Source organism: Chrysemys picta, chromosome 9 (genome assembly GCF_011386835.1).
Source record: "Chrysemys picta bellii isolate R12L10 chromosome 9, ASM1138683v2, whole genome shotgun sequence".
NCBI lineage: Eukaryota > Metazoa > Chordata > Testudines > Emydidae > Chrysemys > Chrysemys picta.
Window position 1 is genome coordinate 16,924,658 of NC_088799.1, and position 16,454 is coordinate 16,941,111.

Sequence of the window (16,454 nt, forward strand, 5' to 3'; positions counted from 1 at the left end):
ACTATAGCAGCTTCATTCAATTTTAATATTTCACTAAGCTCAATAAATGGAGTGATCATTCATTTAAGAGAAAGGTTCCATACATATGTGCTAGATACCCATCTGGTGTGAAACGTTGTATCCTGATTGATTTACACTAGCTGAGGATCTACCCCATAATATATCGATCTGGCAGGTGGCATTTCCCTGTTCCCTTACTTGCCTCCCTCCCTTGTATGTATCTCAGCAAAGATTTTGAAAGTCAAATATATATTTATTCCACTGAGGAAACTTTATCAACCAGCACCAAAGTTTACAGGCACTAGCTGGTGATATAATGGGTAGTTTAAACCCTGCTAACTGCAAATAATTTTTCAACAGTGTTTATGATTGCAGTAGATGCTAGCAGACCAGAAGTACAGATAACATAAATATTTCTACCAAAGATGGTTGTACTGGAGCTATAAATAAAATTAGATTCAACTTGTAAATAAATTCAGTTTTTGCCAGCAAATATTTATAATTCTTTGTTGCTGCATGTAATATAGTAATTTATATGGAAAATGTGCAGAAACACATAGGGCCAAGTTTTGCTTCTCAGTTATACAGGTGCAACTTCCGCTGACATCAAGGAGAGCGGTACCCATATAAATGAAAGTAGAATTTGACCCATAGTCTTTCAGTACTGGATCCTAATTAAGAGACGGTGTCTGGTGCACATCAAATGCCTTAGACTGTGTTACTCAATTAGACATGAGCGACACTACACAGAGCACCAAATGCTACTAGTTATTGTACAAGCTGATATTGACAATTTCCAGAAACAACATATAGTTCCCGATGCAGTTAACGTATTATGACATTGCATTAACTACTAGTCTAGTACCACCACTTAACGATGTTGAAATTGTCTTCTCTCAAACTACAACTGCTCTTGAGTATGTATAACAGAGTTTCTTGTTTTTCTATAAACGTTTTTCTCCAAAGTACTCAAAGTTTTATACTAATTCTTCCTTGAGTAACTCATATGTCTCTCTAACATACTAATTTTCATGTTTTCCTCAGGTAAAATATGGTAAATGTAAGGAAACTCAATGTGAAGTTTTTTTTTCATATGCTGAGGAACCCTGAAAACTGGATCCTTTTGAATTATTCATATTATGTTTTAATTAAAATTATTTTTGAATGAGACGTAGTCTGAAGATATTCAAATACCCAAACCTTGCCCACACTGACCCTTGAAGAATCAGAAGTCTCCTCCCCTATATATTCTTGCAAGAACAAACCACATTTTAATATGTATAATAAAAGCCATAGTGGAGGACATGAAGAAGTAGTTGTTTTCTGTACTCTTCAAGTATGAAATCATACCAAACTCATGGTTAACTTTGCCTGCTTTTATATTGCTGTTTTCACATTCCTTTGCATCTGCAATCTATAGCTAGAACTCCCTCTTCTGAGGGACAAGCATAATTATTTTCTTTATGTTGGAGGTTATTGGTGCCAGAATGGCTTTCTGTTTTGTAGCAACAAGGGTGAAAGTGTGGCCGCATCAAATCAGTTGTGAAAAAGCAGTTTATAATCTTGCTTCATAATACATAGATAACTCGTATAACAGGAATGCTAAAATCTGTGGACCAAATTTTGCTTTCTTTGTTACATTAATGCCAATCTGAAAAAATTCTCTGGACCTCATTTGACAACAGGCCAGACACTGGCCTAATTTATAAATTGATGGTAAATCTAAAGTAATTATTCTGGATTTACACCAGTGTAATTGAGATCAGAATCTGGCCCTGTGGGCTAACATGTGACGATATATAACAAACTCTATCTAACAAAAGACTAGGCTCCAATTCTGCACCCCTTATTCATGCTGAGTAGCACTTATGCATGCAAATAGTTTAATAGAATTTCATAGTACTATTCACATAAATACCACTCAATATTGGTAAGGAATGCAGAACCAGGCCCTTATAAAGTATTCAAAACTTCATTTGCTTTGTACATTTGTGTTAGGGTCAAATAATACAAATATATATATAACAGCAATATATTTGAAGACTATGGAAAAATAGTTTTTTCTTTCACCAATTCCGATTAAACAATGATTTAAAAGTAGCTTCAAATACAACATGTGCCCCTTATTCCTTCTGACAGTGTTTGTGGCTTTACAACTGCACTTCCTATTTTTAAAATGTTTTCTTTTCTCTTGTTGCTGGGTGACAGACCTATGCAAACATCAGGGGAAACTTTAGTGAAACAGTGAGATTGCCTATACAGAAAGTGTTGTCAGATGTACAAAAGCAACAAACTGAAAAAAATAGAGAAATGTATTTTCAAACAGAACAGCCTTAGATGTTATTTGTAACAATAGAAGAGAAATATTTCTGTTATTGTAAAGTTCATGGTGTCATTTTAAAGACAAAACAGAAGTATGAGCCAGATTGTACTCAGTTACACCAGATTTACAATGGTATACCTCCATGGAAGGCAGTGCACTTACTGTTGACTTACAGCAGTGTATGTGAAATCAGAATCAGGTCCAGCACCTCTGCAGAGGGCCACCAACTTGTGTTTATATATAATAAACAATCAGTGACTACCAGTTTATGTGCATAAGTAAATTAAGCTGGCTAGACAAAGGAACCTAAAATACTGTTCCATTAATAATGGCATGTTAGTACTAAAATGTGACCCTGCTTAAAATAAACAAAAAAGCCCTACAGTGATAACTACTAACTATGTCTTAGAATGCAAAATTGGAACTGCAGCTTTATAAACAACTAACAGTCAATAATCTAATCAGTGGTAATATCCCATTTTTGTGAACTACAACTAACTGTGAATTATTACCTGCATTCTAGAGAGACAAAGTGGTTGAGGTAATATCTTTTATTAAACCGGCTTCTGTTGGTGGGAGAGGCAAGCTTTCGGGCTTATACAGAGCTCTTCTTCAGGTCACCAACAGAAATTGGTCCAATAAAAGATATTACCTCACCCACCTTGTCTCTCTAGTGTCCTGGGGCCAACACGGCTACAACACTGCATGTCTACATTCTACTCAAACTGTAAAGTCTTCGGGGCAGGGACTATCTGTTTGTTGTGTATGTACAGTGCCTCGCACAATGGGGTCCTGATTCCTGGTTAAAAGCTTGAGGCCACAATACAGTTAATAATAAATAAGGATTATATCCAGTTCTGCTGAACAGTTCTGTGGATAAGGAGTGGCACAAACCACTTTCAGTATGTGTGCTGATAATATTTTCATATGGAATAATGTAGTTCTTGGCCAGTGGCTCTTTTATGTCTGAAGATATCAGCCCAGACCCTCATATCCAGAGGACTATTCCTAAAGGCAAGGATCTTTATCTGACTTTCCATTAAAGCCATGGAGGAGACTACTGCTAAACTATGCCTTATTGAGCACAGAGGCTATCTGATGCCTCCCACTTGGCTCATATGTGGCCTAACATAGCTCCTGAAACTCTCAGATTGCCAGCTTTTCCTGACCACCTCCACTCTAGACCTAAACTAATGTGTTTTGTAATCAATCAGTTCCTGCCTGTGACAGTCCTTTCTTAAATACCTGTTTAAACAGTAATTTAGATAAAGGTGTCCCATTTGTATGCAACAGGAAATGCCTGCCTTGTTTCAGATACACTTACAAATAATTACTGTAGTATTGCCTGAGCTGCACAGAAATGTTGGGTCAAACAAATGTGGAAGGACTCTGGTCGCTTAAGGGTGCTCAGTCTATATCCTTGTAGTGCCATTTGAAAATATTCTTCCATGGCCCATCCAGGCCCATCCTGGCTTTCCTCAAGGAGATGACTAACTCTGATCCTTAGTTGTCTCCAAGAAGACCTTAATAAAGTGACAGTGTATTAAAGGCTCTCATCACACATATTCAAATATACAAGCAGAGCTCCAAAATTCTGAAGTTGCTACAGATAGAATAAGCCAAGTTTGAGCCAGACTGTATCTATTTCATTGGAACTGGGCACTTACAGTCTTATCTCATTCCTTATTTCTTCTTGCTCCAGGAAGATTATGGAATTAGAAATGCCTCTGAAGTGGGTTATCCAGATGCTTTCACTACCAGCTTAGGTAAATGTCCTTCAACCAACAGTCTGATTTCTGATTGCTATTAGTGGCTACATGCGTGCCTCCAAGATCAGATTATGAGTTGTGTGCTAGTAAATGTGTAGGTCAGTGGGAGCTTTGTGTGTATGCATCCCACAGCAGAAACTGGCTGAAGTGAGAAAGGTCACATAGCCTGAGAAAAGGAGAAAGAAAAACAGTGCTTGACTTTATTAATTAGAAATGAGTTCAAACATCAAGGCAGGATCCAGATTTTGATCCCGTCAGTGTTTTTGTACCCTGAGCTTTGGTGTGGCCCATCCCTAGTATTAATTCATGTAATGCACCAGTATGCCTGTTTGTCACCTGCATATGATCAAGTGATGTTCAAGCCATAGAAAGGCACAGGCAATAGTGTAGTCGAGGGTCAATGGAGTTTACCCATTTCTCATTTGGAGAATATGGAGTTTAGTTTAGGATGGTTGACCCACTTCCTTTTTTTTAATCACTACATCCTGGGCACAGCTCCATTCAATGTCCTCCTTGCACTGCATTTCTGACCGCACTCCTGCCTCTGCCTTGTGCGCCCCAAGCATTCGACTCACCAGCAGCTGCAGCTGAAGGTAAGGTAGCTGTAGCTGCATCAGCTTCCCTGGCTCTTACACATGCTAGATCCCATTATTTAATTGCCTTGGAAGGGAAGAGCGTGCTAAACTGCTAAACATATGTCCAAGTGGAAGGAAGTCCTGCCCCTCCTCCCTGTTCCACACAGAAGCCCAGCGTGCTGTTTAAAGTAACCCCAGATCCCAGAGGTTAGGGCTGTGGTGTCAGCTTTGGCACATGGATGTCTCCTGGCTTCATCAGGCACATCCCCAGCACGCAGCCACGTGTACTGTTTCCTGATGGCATGCAAGTTAGTGCAGAAAGTGCAAACACTGGTGTCCACCCATGTCTTTCAGTAGCAATTAACCTTTCCTACAGGGTTTCCTTTGAAGCTTTTTTTCATGTTTTTACTGCAAAACAGCAGCAAGGAATTTGATGGCGGGAAATGTCTTCTGTATTACCTAATCTTTTCTATTCCCCTATCAGAGGCCTCAGTGATTTCATCCCATTTAGAATTATTTGATCTTAAGGAGCCCTGCTTGAAATTCCAAATTGCAGCACTGTATGTGTGAGTGGTTGGCTATTTGTATAGACAGTTGTGCTTGGAAGCACAGGCGCTGGGGCCTAATTCTGATCTCACAGCAGTTTTATATCAGTGTAACTCCAAAGACTTCTGTGGAGTTACTTCCGATTTACATTGGCTTAAGTTGGAGCAGAATGAGGCCCCTCATTTTCTGACACTCTGGGCCAGGTCCTCGACTGGTGTAAATGGAGCTCTGATCGAAGTGATTTTTTAAAAAATGGTTTTCAAATATCTGGAAGGTATAATTCAGCTTTTTGGCTTTTTAATGTTTTTTTTTAAATATTTTCCTTAGATTGTATTGCCCTTGTTCGCGGAATGACACCCTGGCATTCAGTTCAGACACTGCTTTTAGGCAGAAGGCCACATGTGTGCAATTCGTCACCACAGGATTTAAAATGTAAAATCAACTTGTTTTAAATTATGCATTGAGTGCAATTGCTGGTCATGGAAGGGGGTCACAGGTGTGACCAGAGAAGAGTAAAAATGGAATTGTCCCATTGGCATCTCTCCATTGGCCAATGGACAGCAGCTAAGGATCTGGCTCCATACGTTTAAGGCTGTAGACCAGTTTGACCAGAGGTATGAATGGTTTTAGCCTTTTGAGACTGAAAGGGACATTTAACTGGAGAGCAGCAAACACGCTCTGGAGGAGAGAAGTTGAGTATGGCACATCTGCAGTGCAATACTTGCGAGGGTTTAAAGGCTCAGTCATTCAGGAGTGTAGTTGGGACCTGTGTGAGAGCAGTGCTGAGCCACTGACTAGACAGGGTGCTTTGTAACAGGGCCAAAAGTTGGGAAGGATGGAATGAAGGGTGTTGAGTTCATTTATGCAGAGTGAATTGCATGAACTGCTCCTTTGTGCTGTGGAAGGAAGGCGTTTTGGGATACTCAAACTGAGGGTGGGAACTGGTGTGGAGGAAAGCAGAGTGGGTAGGTTTGAGGAGGGAGCATGAGGGGTAGGAATGCAGGCCGCCTGGATTGAGGAGCTCAAAGCAGCAGCCTCCTTCAAGGAATTTGACCCACACGTTGACAGGCTCACCCGCGAGCTATCTGCAGAGGTTGCCTCCAAGAGGACACCAAACCAGGAGTCCATCTGGCCTGCCCTCAGACGGCCCGTCCCGAACCACGACACCACCACCAGAGGAGCTGGAAGAAGGAACGCCAGCCGCCGCTACGACCCGGCAGCAGCTTCAAGGATCCAGAAGCTGTACCGAACAAACTGCCTCAAGGCCGTAAGAGAGGTCTTCGATGGTCCCCCGTCGTACTGCACGAGCCCGCTCGAGCGCCTCTACAACCACTTCCTCGAAGTGTTCGGTGGTGTGCCCAGGAATGACGTGCAGTGCCCGGAGTGCCTCCGCCCCTTACCCCGCGTTGCCAATGCAGACGACCTAGAGGCCGACTTCACGCCTACAGATGTGACGGCCAGGCTCTCCAGAACCAAGAACACCGCACCCGGAAAAGACAGCATCCCCTACAGCCTCCTCAAGAAACGAGACCCCGGCTGCTTCGTGCTGTCTAACATCTTTAACTTGTGCAGGCACTTTGGCCGGTCCCCCATCTCCTGGAAGAAGGCCATGACCGCCCTGATCCACAAAAAGGGTGAGTGAGACGACCCCAGCAACTGGAGACTCATCTCCCTCTGCTCCACGATGTACAAACTGTACGCCAGCTGCCTGGCAGCCAGGATCACGGAGTGGGCGACGACCAGGGAAGCCATCAACCCAGCCCAGAAGGGCTTCATGCCGTTGGAGGGGTGCTACGAGCACAACTTCCTGCTCCAGATCGCCATCCAGATGTCCAGGAGAGCGCAGAAGTAGTGCGCGGTAGCGTTGCTCGACCTGGCCAATGCCTTTGGGTCCATCCCCCCACACCAAATCTTCAGTACACTCCAGGAGTTCGGGATGCTGGAGACCTTCCTTCACCTGATCCAGGAACTCTATGAGGGCTGCAGCACCACCATCCACTCGGTGGAAGGGGAGACCACCGAGATTCCAATCTGCAGCGGCGTGAAGCAGGGCTGCCCCCTCAGCCCGATTGTCTTCAACCTCGCCATGGAGCCGCTCCTGCGGGCGATCTCCAACAGCGCTGACGGCTTTGACCTGCACGGCGAGAGGGTGAGCATCTTGGCCTACGCAGACGACCTGGTCCTGATCGCGGACGACCCCGAGAGGCTCCAGGGCACGCTCAACACCATCGGGAGAGCCGCGGACTGGACGGGACTCTGCTTCAATGCCAAGAAGTGCGCGTCCCTCCACGTCGACGGGAGCCAGAGGGACCCGGTGCTGACGACAGAATTCCTCATCCAGGATGAGTCAGTCGTTCCCCTGGCGGAGGGGCAGGCATACCAACACCTCGGCACGCTGATGGGCTTCCGCGTCCGGCAGACCCCCGAAGACACCATCCGGGAGATCCTGCGGGACGCCGCCAAGATCGACGCATCCCTGCTGGCGCCGTGGCAGAAAATCAACACCCTCAACACCTTCCTGATCCCCTGCATTGCCTTTGTCCTGAGAGGTTCCGCCGTGACAAAGGTGCCCCTCAACAAGGTGGACAACACCATCCGGCAGCTGGTCAAGAAATAGCTGTCCCTGCCCCAGAGAGCCAGCAATGAGCTCGTATACATCATGCACAGGCACGGTGGGGCCAACGTCCCCCACATGGGAGACCTGTGCAACATCGCGGTCATCACGCATGCCTTCCGCTTCCTGACATGCCTGGACACCAAGGTGAAGAACGTCGCGATGACCGCCCTGCACGCCGCCACCGAGAAACAAATCGGCAGACCTCCATCCGACCGAGATGTGGCCACCTTTCTGAGCAGCTCCCTGGACGGCGAATTCGCCCGGGACAGGGGCGACCTTGCCTCGCTGTGGTCCTGTGACCGCAACGCCACGTGCCGACTGGGGAAGCGACTGGGCTGCCACTGGGAATGGAGTGAGGAACAGCAGGAGCTGGAAGTCCTGATACCGCGGATCGGAATGGAGGGCAACACCGTCATCACCCCCAGAGCCAGAGGCGTGCTGGAGAAGTCCCTGAAGGCCGCCGTCCACGCGCTCTATGTGGACACGCTGAGAAAAAAGCCGGACCAGGGTAAGGCCTTTGAGGTGACCAGCAAGTGGGACTCCAGCAATCACTTTCTCCCTGCGGGCAGCTTCACCCGATTTGCCGACTGGCGGTTCATATACCGCGCCCGGCTGATCTACGTCCCTCTCAATGGAGCCATCCACCACGGGAACCAGGACAAGCGCTGCAGGAAGTTCGAGTACACCATGGAGACCTTGCCCCATGTCCTGTGCAGCTGCAAGCCCCACGCCAGAGCCTGGCAGCTGCGCCACAACGCCATCCAGGACCGTCTAGTGAAGGCCATTGCCCCGCACCTGGGAGAGATCGCCGTCAACTGCACCATCCCCGATACCGACAGCCCGCTGCGCCCGGACATCGTCGTCACGGACGAGGATCGAAAAAAGATCATCCTCGTAGACATGATGATCCCCTTCGAGAACAGGACCCTGGCCTTCCGCGAAGCCCGAGCCTGCAAACTAGAAAAATACACTCCCTTAGCTGACACCCTGCGGGCAAAGGGCTACGAGGTTTACACCGACGCTCTGATCGTTGGGGCCCTGGGTGCCTGGAACCCCTGCAATGAATGTGTGCTGAGGACCTGTGGGGTGGGCCGTCGTTACGCGCGGCTCATGAGACGCCTAATGGTCTCGGACACTATTCGATGGTCCTGAGACATTTACACAGAGCACATCACCGGCCACCGCCAATACCAGGAGTGAGCCGGCGTGACTTCGTGCACCCACCAGGGGGAAGAGACCTATAAATCTCCCTTGTTGGACTTTATCCCCTGAGCCCTGAACCCACCGAACCGAACTGAACTGAACTCCATCATGTGAGGGTCACCCATCCCCATTACCCGGCCCGCTTAATTATATACCCACGACTGCCTGTACTTCTTGTATGAGTGATGTACCCTCACTGCTTGCTGACTGTATCCTGATCTCACCCACTGTATACCCCCCATCGGGGACACTGCAGACTGTATATGCTATGTGCTGCCCACTACCAAAATACTAGCATCCCCCCTATACTCTGTATGTTACCCCCGATGACCAATAACTGACGCTTCAAATACTCTGTATAATTTATTTTTAAATATTTTCTAATACAATTTTAATTGTGAAGTGGGGAGCAACAAACTGACAGAGGAGCCCAGGGGAGTTAGGCATCCTTATCTTAGGGCAATTCAGGGGATTTGGTTGCCTAACTCCCTCAGGCCTCTTTGAGAATCCTTGCCATTGCTCATAAGCCATGTGCTATTGTCACCCTGATCACACACTCTCCTTATATGTGATTTCCTTTTCCCCACCCCTCCTCTGTCTTTGTGCTCTTTGGGGCAGGGATTGTGCCTTTCTCTGTGTTTGCAACACCTGGAATGTTTTGGGCATTGCTGCAGTCTAAATAGATAATACTAAGTAATTGGAGGGGGGAGGGTGCTACATAGCAGTGGGCCCAGGGGTCCCAGCAGATGCCATGGAGCACTGAGCAACACTGTGAGTGACACAGCTTCATGGAAACTTTGGAGACGTTTCTGTGACTGTGGTTCATAGCCACCACTGCTCTTGCTTTCTCCTAAACTCAGCTCTTCTGCATGCTTAGGCAAAGTGGCACTTGAAGGTGCAACAGAAATATCATAAAAATGTGACTGGTAGGCAGGTCATTTCAATGCAGATGACTGAAGTTAACCATTGCACTCTGACGACATGGTCATAGGCCTGATCCTGTTCCCTTTAGAGTTCATGGGAGTTTTGCCATGAACCTCAGTGGGAAATAGTATAAAGCCCACAGCAGCCTCTGTGCAGATGCTAAGCAAACGGCTAGTGTTGAATGCTAGTACTTTGCCTCTCTGCAATTCTTTCATCAGTCCTGAGCAGCCTTCAGGATCAGGCCATCCCTGCTGAACTCCACTCAACCTGAGCTCTCAGAGAAAAGATTTTTGAAACAGAAACAACAATGAAAAATCCTTCTATGCATTTGTCTATCATCCCAGTGATTGAATTAATCCATGGATTTTACACTCCTCTGAAGGACGGTCCTTAGAAAAGTGATAAACAAACTAGTTGATATTGGGGGTCCAATTATTTAGAGCGCAGATGAAATTTGCCAAATCAAAGCGTAGGGAAATGGGTAGCAGAACTTCCTTATGATGTCTGTGTGGCCATAGTTAGCTCCATATTAGAGGAAGAAAAACAATTCAGGGCTGTGAATATATTGCCTGCAGATGAAGTATCTGGTACATGCCAGGGGTGATGTATTCAAATGATTTGTTATGCCCCAATGTTTGTTGTCATAAGTGGCAGAATCTTGAACATGTAGACATAAAATTGTTAGGTAATATGTAATAAAGGCATGATAGATGACATTTTATCAGTGGAAAAACATTCAATATGTGACAGTGCTAAAACACATGCTTAAAGTTAGTCCTGTGCTTAAGTACCTTGTTGAACTAGGACCTAAATAGTTTTCTTGGAAGAAAAATTGACTTTTTGGACATGGGGAAGGACTACTTGAATATTATGATGTGAGTTGTGCCGAATCATGCCCCCTGTGTGGTTACTTTTTGGGCCAGATCCTCGGTAGGTGTAATTTGCTGTAATTCCATTGAAGTCATTGGTGCTAGATTGATTTACATCAGCTGAGGATCTGGCCAGCAGTTGCGTGGTGGGCTGCTTCCCTTCTAAAGACTAATCTGAGGCCACCACATTTCCCCCCCCCCCCCATAATTTAGATTGAATCTGAGCCATTGTCCCCTTAGTGAAAGAAAGTCCAGTAAAGCCTTCCCAATTTTCGTTTGGATGAGATTTCGTTTGTGATTTGTAATCACCAGTTTTCAATAGTAATTTCAAAGAGGAAATTGTTTAAAGTGCTATATGCAGACCATATTGGGCAACTGGGTTTGCTTATTATATACATGTGTATGTAATTCAGTCACTGCTAACAGTGCTTGTGTACAAGTGTGCAAACTACTTTGGATGGTAAGAGCCCTCTGGTCTGGTTCTGAGAGGGGCTGAACATACACAGTTCCACAATAGAGAGGTTGCTCAGCGCCTCTCAGGATGAAGTTCTACTGCAGTATTAGCGATTGATGAAGATGCCGTAGAACCAGCAAACTGCCTTTTCTGCTTAATATACAAGTTAAAAGGGTTTAAAGTACAAAACCCTTCAGCACATTTGGCTAGTACAGTCCCTAATATTTGGATTCATTTTCAGGTGATGAATGTTTATATGAAAGCTTCCCTGAAGTTCCTTTGGAGGAAATGTCAGAGGCTGACGGAGAGGCGAGTAAACTGTCCCTCAGTGTTCAAGAGCCATCTTCTCCAGCAACATCCAGTGAAGCATTCACACCAAAGGAGGGGTCTCCTTACAAGGCTCCCATATACATTCCCGATAACATTCCCATTCCTTCAGAGTTTGAGCTCCGAGAGTCAAATGTTCCAGGAGCAGGATTAGGAATATGGACCAAAAGGAAGATTGAAGTAGGTGAAAAATTTGGGCCATATGTGGGAGAGCAGCAGTCAAATCTGAAAGATCCCAGTTATGGTTGGGAGGTAAGAAACTTTAAATTCTTTTGTTTTGTTAAACTGTCATTAAAGTTTACAAACTCAGATGCATTTGTAGAGTAAGAGGATATGATGTTGAAGTCAATGGTTATTTTGCATGCATAAGAACTGCTAGATTGAGTCTTTTGACATTTTATGGAAGAAAATAAAAGTATACATGCACATATAAAAACATGCAGGGAATCACCACCATTCTTCACATGTAAACATCAAATCCTGTCTCTCTTCTGTGGTAGGAAGAGGAGGCAGTCACTTATCTGAACTTTTATGTGGCAATTACGGTTTGTTTTCATGAAGCTCTGAAATATAACATGGGACTAGGAGAGAGGTCTGCAATGAAATTATGGCACTCATTTTAAAAAATTTGGAAGGTTCTTTTAGCCACCAGAATCACTGATTTAGAATGGCCTTAGAGGCATCATTATTTGGTAAATTATAGCTGCAAGCCATGATGGTTTTCAGAGTTGGAAGCCTAAGGCCTTGATTCTACTTCCATTGAAGTCAATGGGCTCTTTACCATTAATTTCGATGGGAGTAGGATTGGGTCCTGAGCCTCATAAGCACAGCCCCACATTAGAGGTGGCATTGCGCCTCATGGAGGCCTCACAGGATGCAATATAGCTCCACAGCCTGAAGGAGGGCAGTGTGTGCTCCTGCCTATGACTGATCAGCACTGCTTGGTTTTATGGGTGGCAGCGCCATGGCTCTAGCTCCTTTTGGGATGGTTAGCCCTTGCAATCTGGGAAGTATGAGGGGCTCTGTTCATGGCTCCATGTGCCTTCCCCACCCATTGTGTGCCCTCTTAGGGTAGATGTTCAGGCTTGGCTGGAGCCCTGCCTGAATGTCTACACCACAGTTAACAGCCCCTTAGTTCAAGTCGTGAACCCAAGTCAGCTGGAATGGGCCAGCCATCGGTGTCTAGTTGCAGTGTAGACGTACTTTTAATGACCAGTCACAAGCTGGCCCTTAATAACTTTCTCCTTTGAATCTGATCCCTTTGAGCAATCGGATCAGATTCAAAGGAGAATCGAATCTTGAGCAATCCGTCCCCGCTCCCGGCACCTCACCTTTGCGAAGTACAACATTGCACAATTGTCTAGGTGTGTTATGTTTTTTATTCTGCTTAGATCCAAAGCATTATGTATGATTACCTGGAGGCCGTATTCAGACTATCTGGGCCAATCAACTGATCCAACACTACACATTCTGTGTTTTTATAGCTCAGATAAAAATTCTAGACTTAAAAAAATCAGGTGTTTTTCTCAGCATTGGTCTGATGTGACATAAAAATCATTCTTGCATGAACTTTTTTATTCATAGTTTGAAAGAGGTGAAGTAAAAATACAGGACAATCCTCATTTTCCATTTTTGTTTTTCATTGGGATGACAGACTTTTTGATAAGTGGGGGAGAAATGCTTCGTTTGCATTGCTCTCAGGAATATGATGGACCTTTGATGAACTGGGAGTTTTACTTACCCAGAGATCAAATAAATGAAATTGTACTTTGGAGTATAGCCCTCAAAACACATGGTGGATCATAAATGTTTGGTTTGCTTTTAACCATCAATAAATATTCAGTGAGTTCTTTGCAAACTTTTCATCCAGTTGTTTAAACACGTGTGAGACCTGTGACAATATGACAGAAAAGTGTCAAGAGAAATTATAGACTTGGCAGAACTCTATAAAATTAACAGACCCTGATGCAATATAGTTACTGGTGAGAAATCTTTATTCTTTGAACAAGGCACCAGGAAGTCATAAAAGCTGTCTAATAGCCACACCACAATGAAGCATGTATTGATAATGGGAGTTTAAAAAAAATTGCTGTCACACCATCTTAAATGTGAGTTGAACACAAGTCAAAACAAATACATTTTGGACCAGATCTTCAAGTGATGTAAAGCAGCACAGCTCCATGAACTCATGAGACTGCTTCTGATTTTAGTTAAGGACACACTGTTGCTGATTGACACCAGTTAAGGATGTGGCATTTTGGTTTTACCTTTAAGTATAGGCATGTATACTCTAGTTTTTAGTGCCTCAGGTTATTTTAAATTTTAAAACCTTTTTGTCAGAACAACTAAGAAGAAGAAGAAGAAATTGGAAGCTCCAAAGGTGAATCATTCTGAAGCTAGGACTCCCCTCCAACACACTTGAACAGGAGTATTTATTTGGGAAAGCTGAAAAAAAAAGTGTTCTTCAGTTTTCCCAATTAAATCTAAACAGTTCAAAGGTATTCAGTGAAACCCATGTAAAATTAGCAATAAATTGGAAATTGATCATCCACCTACACATGCTTTGCAATCATAGAGGAGGCTAGAAACAGGTGAACAACAGAATACCATATCTCTTCCAGCCAGTAAAATAAGGGTATTTATTACACATTGAGGGGAAAAAACCTGGCAATTGGTAACTTTACAGTTTATAAAATAAACCAACCAAATCCAGGATACTCAAAATCTAGACTAATACCGCATCTGTATTACTCACTCCAATAGGAAAAATTGCCATTTTTGTTTTGAGTTTTGAGAGGGTTTTTTCTAAAGCTTAGTTAATACCAAATGCAAACAAAACAAAACAGGCTTGCAGAGAGTGTGCATCAGTCTAACTTATTTTTTCATTCTGGATAAACCTGTGTTTGCTCTGATGTAAATGTGTATCCAGATTGGTTACTGGCATGTTAAATGGTCAAATTAAGCTCATTGCTGGAAGACTAGCACTAGGCCCTCCATACTTTAATTAGTGGGCCCAACTCACTTCTGTGGAAGACACTGGTATCACTCTCATTGACTTCAAACACAGAAAAAAATAGTCTTTCAGTAGTGACATCACAGCCTTGTCAGGGTCAAGACAGCGGGTGTATCTTGGCTTCTGACATCTTTATGTTGCTAGTGTAAGAGGGAGACAGACATTGTAGAGAGTGACAAAGGGAGGACAGTGACAGAGCAGGGAGAATGGAGAGAAAAGTGCAATTTGGTTATATCTAACTACCACCATTTGAATGTAGACTTTTCTTGTCACCTAGCTAATTGGACACCCTTCTGAAATAGAATCATAGAAATGTAGACCTGGAAGAGACCTTGATAAGTCATCTAGTCCAGTCCCCTGACTGAGGTAGGACTAAGTATTATCTAGACCATTCCTGACAGGTGTTGGTCTAACCTGTTCTTAAAAACCTCTAATGACAGAGATTCCACAACCTCCCTAGGGAATTTGTTCCAGAGCTTAACTGCCCTTACAGTTAGGAAGTTTTTCCTAATGGCTAACCTAAATCTCTCCTGCTACAATTTAAGCCCATTACTTCTTGTCCTGTCCTCAGTGGTTAAGGAGAACAATTTATCACCCTCCTCTTTCTAACAACCTTTTACATACTTGAAGATTGTTATCATGTCCCCCCTCAGTCTTCTCTTTTCCAGACTAAACAAACCTAGTGTTGTCAATCTTTCCTCATAGGTCATGTTTTCTAGACCTTTAATCATTTTTGTTGCTGTCCTCTGGACTTTCTCCAATTTGTTGACATCTTTCTCGAAGTATGGTGCCCAGAGCTGGATACAATACTCCAGTTGAAGCATTATCGGTGCTGAGTAGAGTGGATAATTATTTTTCGTGTCTTGCTTATAACACTCCTGCTAATGCATTCTAGAATTATATTTGCTTTTTCTGCAACAGTATTATGCTGTTGACTCATATTTAGTTTGTGATCCACTATAACCCCCAGATCCTTTTCTGCAGTACTCCTTCCTAGGCAGTCATTTTGTATTCGTGTAATGGATTATTCCTTTCTAAGTGTAGTACTTCACATTTGTCCTTATTGAATTTCATCCTATTTACTTCAGACCATTTCTCCAGTCAAGATCATTTTGAATTCTAATTCAATCCTCCAAAGCACTTGCAGCCCCCTCCCAGCTAGGTATTGTTCACAAACTTTATAAGTGTACTCTCTATGCCAGTGTTTCCCAAACTTGGGACGCCGCTTGTGTAGAGAAAGCCCCTGGCGGGCCGGGCTGGTTTGTTTACCTGCCGCGTCCGCAGGTCTGACCGATCGCGGCTCCCACTGGCCGCGGTTCGCTGCTCCAGGCCAATGAGAGCTGCTGGAAGTGGCGCGGGCCGAGGGACATATGGGGCTTTCCCTAAACAAGCGGTGTCCCAAGTTTGGGAAACACTACTCTATGCCATTATCCAAATCATTTATTGACTAGAACAGGACCCAGGACAGATCCTTGCAGGATCCCACTCAATATGCCCTTCCAGCTTGATTGAGAATCATGGTTAACTACTCTCTGAGTATGCTTTTCCAACCAGTTGTGCACCCATCTTATAGTAGGTTCCTCTAGGCTATATTTCTCCAGTTTGTTTCTGAGAAGGTCATATGAGACCGTTTCAAAAAACACACTAAATTTGAGATATATCACATCTACTGCTTCCCTCCATCCACAAGGCTTGTTACCCTGTCAAAGTAGTAACCAGCAGCCAGCTTCCTCCCTGTGAAGGAGCCCTGTCCTCCTCTCCTCGTGCTGCTACTGCAGCCCTCCCTAGCTGGATTGCTTCCTCAATTTAGGAGGTCTCCATATACACATTTTCA

General features: G+C 44.3%; 1 protein-coding gene across 9 annotated transcripts in view; it reads left to right on the forward strand.

The window, feature by feature from the left end:
* MECOM (MDS1 and EVI1 complex locus) overlaps positions 1-16,454 on the forward strand; it is a 465,287-nt gene that overhangs the window by 195,212 nt on the left and 253,621 nt on the right. For all 9 annotated transcript variants that reach the window (XM_005299229.4, XM_024102542.3, XM_065557809.1 and 6 more), the window contains one exon: positions 11,522-11,859. In XM_005299229.4, the coding sequence (XP_005299286.3) occupies positions 11,522-11,859 (338 nt within the window). The remainder of the gene's footprint in view (positions 1-11,521; positions 11,860-16,454) is intronic.